This window comes from Pteropus alecto, unplaced genomic scaffold (assembly GCF_000325575.1).
Source record: "Pteropus alecto unplaced genomic scaffold, ASM32557v1 scaffold87, whole genome shotgun sequence".
NCBI lineage: Eukaryota > Metazoa > Chordata > Mammalia > Chiroptera > Pteropodidae > Pteropus > Pteropus alecto.
This window is the reverse complement of record NW_006443225.1, coordinates 9,342,468-9,348,806: the sequence shown is the minus strand read 5'-3', so window position 1 is coordinate 9,348,806 and position 6,339 is coordinate 9,342,468. Positions and strand designations below refer to the sequence as shown.

The 6,339-nt window shown below is 37.8% G+C and overlaps 1 protein-coding gene across 1 annotated transcript in view; it reads left to right on the top strand.

Annotated features, from left to right (window-relative positions):
* Positions 1–6: 6 nt before the first annotated feature.
* The window catches only part of LOC102888293 (25-hydroxycholesterol 7-alpha-hydroxylase), a 154,929-nt gene continuing 148,596 nt past the window's right edge, over positions 7–6,339 (top strand). Inside the window, exon 1 of the mRNA XM_015598698.1 lies at positions 7–166. Within this exon, the coding sequence (XP_015454184.1) occupies positions 42–166 (125 nt within the window). The 5' untranslated portion in view covers positions 7–41. The remainder of the gene's footprint in view (positions 167–6,339) is intronic.

The following is a 6,339-nucleotide window of genomic DNA, read 5'->3' as shown; positions in this document are numbered from 1 at the left end:
GCTGCTCACCGCGGCCGCGCGCCAACTGGACGGCGGAAGACATGTCAGCGGACACGGGCCGCCTCCCGCTGGAGCCCTTGCTGCTGCCGCTCCTCAGCGCCCCGGGCCTGGCCCTGCTCGCGGCCTTGCTGCTCCTGGTCCTGTGCCTGCGCGCGGGGCGCACCAGGTAAGCAACCCGCCGGCCTCCCCGCGCGGCCCGGGCCACGCATGCGCCCTGGGCCCCGCGGACCGCGCGCCACCCAGATGGCCAGGGCAGCCCACTCCACGGTTTTGAGTGCGGGCTGTCCAAACTTGCTGGGGGGCACTGGCGTGTTTGGGGATCCTGCGTAATGTCAAAGGCTTTTTATGCCTCTTTCCTATACATACACATACAAAGCGTTGGGACCCAATTCGATTTGCTGCTGCTGTGTAGATCGTTATAAGCCCTAGTTTTGTGTTACACGTTATGCATCACGCATGGCCTCCAAACATATAGGTTTTGGGGCCTCCTTACAGCGAGTTGATGCTGCATGGCCTGGAATTCATAGAACGTTTCGGGAGGGAAATTTGCTTACATTTCATTCAGTTCAAAGTGAAACGTTTCAGAAAAATGTGTGGTATGAACAACAAATCTGGGTGACTCTCTGCCTCAGTTTACCTCACTGTTCCTCATTTGAGAAGACGAATTAATAGTATCTCATGGGATATTTGTGAGTACTAAAGGAGTTTACAGTGTGGATTTTATGTATTTGCTCTATTACTTTTTATTAGAACAAACAACAAAACCCAGAAGTTGGTCACTTCTTTATCTGATTTGAAATGTAGAAGTAGAACAGAAGTTCAAAATAAGAGCACGTGCTCTACGGTCACCCTATTTTTTCCTTTTTACCGGGTTATTTTTTTCATACTACCAGGTTATAGCATTTGAAAAACAAGCAGGTAAGTTTTACTGGATGGTAATTGCTACTTTGTGATTAGATATCACATACACTCACATTTACACACATATGTGTATGTGCGTTTGTATAGATACACACACATTTATATATCTCTGTATATGTACGAGTATATGTGTATGTGTGCAATATAGTTTACTTCTCAATTGTTTTGGGAAAATGGCACTGTTGTGCTGCTTTCAAATACCTGTGGACATTTCTAGAATGCCCATGGATGAATACTCTAGAAGGGAGCTATTGCTTTTTTTCCCATGAGAGTTTTCAGTGATCTTCCTGGAATATGCCGAGGCCTCTCCTAAGATGGTTATCTGTTCTACTCCCATTTTACATGCAGGGCAAGAGCAGGCAAGCTAACCAGGGCATTCAGGGTCATCAATGGTTATCGGGGTGAGAATGTCGAATTAGGGGAACAGTTGGAAAGGCAAAAGGGTTTTCGCCCTCAGCATTCTAAGACTAGGCTTATCTTTCTCTGTACCACTAAAAAAATATTATGCTGAGGGATTCATGCTATCAATTGTCAATTCCTTCCAAACAGGAAGACCCTATTTAATGCTGCAAATACACAGGGCACTACATTTAAAGAAGTTTGATTATACCGTATTTCATTGTATAAAAGGTATCATCATTTGTCCTTATACAAAGAAAATCATGTTCTTTATTGTTACTATGTTTCGTGTGTGGACATTTCACTCTAGGACAATGCTCTTTATGATACCATCATTAAGAGAGGAAACTAGTTAAGAGTTTCTTACACATTATTACAGATTTTTTTATGCTTACACTAATGTGTTTGAATGTATGTCAATAAAATACGTTCTGTGTGGCAACTTTCTTTTTCTACTTTACAGTGCATTTTAGACACCATTTGAAAAACAAGCAGGTAAAACATCTTCTTAGACACCTTTCTCTGTTCGGTATTGACACTGTAAAACATCTTCTTAGACACCTTTCTCTGTTCGGTATTGACACTGTAAAACATCTTCTTAGACACCTTTCTCTGTTCGGTATTGAAATCATTATTTGTAATGACTGTATAGAGATATACCACACTCATACGCGGCACACACACACACATACACGCAAACATAGATGTTTGAGATTTTGTGGAAATATTTATGTGGGATTATGGAGTTGTCAAAATGTGTGTGTGCTTTACACTTTAATAGATGTTGCCAAAGTACTCTAAGTTCCAATTTATGTTACTACTAATGATCTATGTTAGTGCCAATTTCTCCATATCCTGTCAATACTGGTATAAATCATTTTAATTTCACCAGTCTGATACATAATGAAAATAAAACTTTATTTTTATCTCAATTTTTATTTATTTACTTTTGAGAACTTTGGACATCTTTAAAGGAGGTCATTGTCTCTTTGTTTCTGGATCATTAATAATAAATGGTCATCAACCACTTCTTGATCATTAATAGCTTATATAATAGGAATTGTCACACTTTTTCATACCTTCTGTAATTATTTTGCTATTGTTATTAGTATTTATTTAAGAGTTTCTGGATGTACCTCTTGCTTAGAAAGCTCTTCTACTCTCCAATATGATAAAAAAATATTCACCACTGTTTTCTATCTAGTTTACTTTAAAAGATTTTACACATACGTATATTACATATATTTTTATTCTCATTCTATTTCCATCCTTTAAACAATTATGTCTGAAGTTTGTAATATAGCATATTAGAGGAATGCTGGATGTTCCAAAGTAAATATTTGAACGTTACCTACAAAATTGGTAAAATTTTAAAAAAATAGGTAAAAACTAGCTCAGAGGCCATTTGTTATCTTCGGCCACCTACCATCCCATTCTGCCTCTTCATTCCATTCCGCCTCTTTTGACTACAGCACTTTGATTTCCTTTTGTGAAATTGTGTTTTTCTCTATTAGACATGATCTGGTGAGACTGTCAACCACAGAAGCCATTGCAGTGCTCCTGAAGAGAGATTACAGTGGCCTGGCCTAGAATTATAAGTGGGATTGGTGAGAAGCGGTTGGAATTGGAATATATTTTTGGTGGTAGAGTCAACAGGACTCACTAATGGAGTGAATGTGGTAAATGAAGGAGAAGAGTCAACAATGAAGCTTAGAAGTTTTTTTTTTTTTCCTTATTTTATGTTTCTTGTCTGATCATCTGGGTGGAGTGTGACTTCATTTCCTGCAATAGGGAAGGTTTGGGGGATTAAGGAGATCAATAATTTTGTTTGGGGGCATGTTAGGTAGGTAGTGAGGAATGTGTTTCTGGTGGTCAGGGGATCTGGAGGTCCAGGCAGGATTTGTAATTATGAAAGTTACAAATATGAAAATGCATGTAAAGTCATGAGTGTATATTCGATCACCTGGTGAGGGAGTTAGATGGAGGAGCCGAGGGCCTGGGCCACTCTCCTTACCTAAGAGTCCGACTGAGAAAGAGAAACCAGCAAAGGAGGCTGAGAAAGAGGAGCCAGTAATGGGAGAAGAAGCCCAAGTGAATACGGAATCCTAGAAGCTAGATAGGAACATATTTCAACAAGTAGGGGAAATTATCTGTATCAGATGCTGCTGAGAAGTCTAGTTTCTTGAGGACAAAGAAATGATCAACAGAGTTGACAAGATACAGAAATTGGTAAGAGCTACAGAGAGAGTTGTTGGACATAAAAGCCTATTTGCAGTGGATTGAAATGCTCACTGTATATTCAGACTAGAGTATTATTTTAGTATTATGTTTCATATCTCTTAATCCAATAATTCCAGGAATTTTATTTAAAAGAAGTTCTCCTGCTAAAATAATCATGAAGGTCCTTAAAGAGTTAAAGAGTTAACCCAACAATGCTCATTGGAACATATTATAGTGAAACATTAGGAAACTAGATTTCTAAAAAAAATATTGATATAGTTAAAGAAATTCTAGCAATCCAAATAGAAAATTACGTAGCCATAAACATATAATGTAGACGATATGAAAATATGGAAAGCCACATTCAAGATATATTAAGTAGTAAAAATTACAAAACAGAATATGTTCATATACACGGTGTCAGTACCTTCCAGCCAAAGACCACTAGGTCTTTGTTCAACCTGTAGTTGAACAAGTTGAGTTATTATTGCTCATTGCAATAAGAAAGAACATACATCATTCATTGTCAGTAAAAGACCATTAGCAAGGACCTGTTTTATAGGATTTGGGCTCGTGTTACATGATTTTGGGGAGGGTTTGAGGAAGTAAGGTTTTGCTCTGTTGATAAGATACGGTCAGAAAGCAGGAGCTATTCTACGGTAGGACATCTTAATAAATCTCATCTGTGAGGCAAGAGAATGGATTGAGGCGAAATCTGTAATTGGTAGATTAGCAACAGATACTAATGTCAATAAGGTTTGGGAGATTTTTGGTAATTTAATTGATTTGGAAAGTTCATGATTTTGTCAACATTAGACATGGCCTTGTTTTCATCCACATCCACAGTGTTCACAGAGTGGCTTTGTGCGATGTTAACGATTTGCACAACTGTTTGTGTTCAGCAGAGGAACAAAGTATCTTAGCTGTGAGTGTGGAGCAAGCACCTCGATGTCAGAGGATGCTTTTCTCTTTCTTTAAACTGTAAAAGACTGCAAGAATCTACTTCAGACATTTTGGGGGTAAAATTTATATCAATGAAAAAGTGCCAATTTTAAGTGTACAATTCGATTCGTGGTCATAAATGCATACACATTTTATTCCAGTCAAGAAATGGAATATTTTCCTCACCCCAGAAAGTTTTCTCATGCCCCTTTCTCGTCGTTCCCCACCCCGAGCTCTGATTGATAGTTTTGCCTGTTCTTGGACTTCATATAAATGGGATTATGCAGTACCTAGCTTTGTGCATGGCTTCTTTATCTCAGCATAAAGAATTTGAGATTCACCCGTGTTGTTGCATATATCAGTAATGCATTCTATTTCCTTGCAAAGTAGTTTATATTTTATATGTAAATTGTGGTATATATATATACCACATATATATACACACTGCATTTATATTGTGCATATGTGTATGTGTGTACTACAGTTTGGCCATTTATTATTCTGTTAATGGATATTTAGTTGTTCCAGTTTAAGACTATTATGAATAACGCTTCTGTAAACATTCTTTTACAAGACCTTATTGTGGACATAAATTTAGTTTTTTCTTGGGTTAAAACCTTCAAACCTAGGAGAACATTGATGGGTCATAGGGTAAAGACTTTTATATCCACAACCACTTTGGAAAGTTGCCATTTTTCCAAAATAATTGTACTTTTTTTCACATTTCCCCCGGTACTTTATGTGGGTTCCAGTTGCACCACGTCCTCACTCATACTTGATGTGGCCTGTCTATTGGTTATAAGCACCGTATTTATAGATTCTGGATTTTGTTGTCCATTCCTGAAGAGTGTTAAATTTTGTTTTCGTGTGCAGATACATTTCTGGCTGACCACCTTGAAATTGTGGAAGCTTAGTATTGTATTACCCTTTATAAAGATAAGTCTGTGGATAGCTCAAGGTCAAGCTTCTCTTCTTTAATAGGACTCCAACTCTAAACTCTTTCCATCTAACAGTTGATTCCTTCTACAGGGCTCTTGGAAATCCCTCCTGAGGAGGCACACTTCCCAGGTTGGCCAAGAATTTGAGGAGTGTTTAGATATCTCTCCTAGATTTCTTATCACTTTAGTAGCCCCAAACTCCAACACCTCAACCAGTAATGCTGTAGCTTTTTGCTTGAGTTCCAGCTGTCCTGCTCCATGCTGACAGGGAGCCCTCAGGGGAGATGCTGTCTACTGTGGACCCAGTTTGTTACTGGCCTGTTCTTTAATTGCCGAATCCCCTCCAGATTCTGCTTTCTTTTACTTGTTCTTCAGAACATTTGAATCATTTATTGTTTACTTCATAGTTTGCTGTGAAAATATTAATACTTCAAGCTACTTCGTTTCTAGAACCTAAACCCAGATTTTTGACAGTAACTCTATCTAGGTGATACACTTTTGTGAAATGCTTTTTTTTTTTAATGCTTCTATGTATTTTTAAATTGTTGCCAATAAGTATGTATTTCTTTTATAATACAAAAAAAATGATATATGTAAAATAGAACTTTGAGAAATTGTTTTTAAATTTTTTGAATCTTTGTGTCCTTTGGAGAAACCAGCATTGTGGGTTGCTGGTAACAGTAGGATTCTAACTTTGAAGATATGATTTGAGTGTTGCTAGGAAACCCAGTTCATCTCCAGCAAGTCATTAATAATATGATGTATGTTTTTGTCCAATAATTAGACATATGTTTTTAGAAATCACTTTTACTGACAATAGACTTACAGATAGATCTAACTTTCCAAATTATTGTAGAAGACAACATATGAAAATAGTCTGTACAACAAGGCGGACTTGAAAACAAACATGTCTGTTATT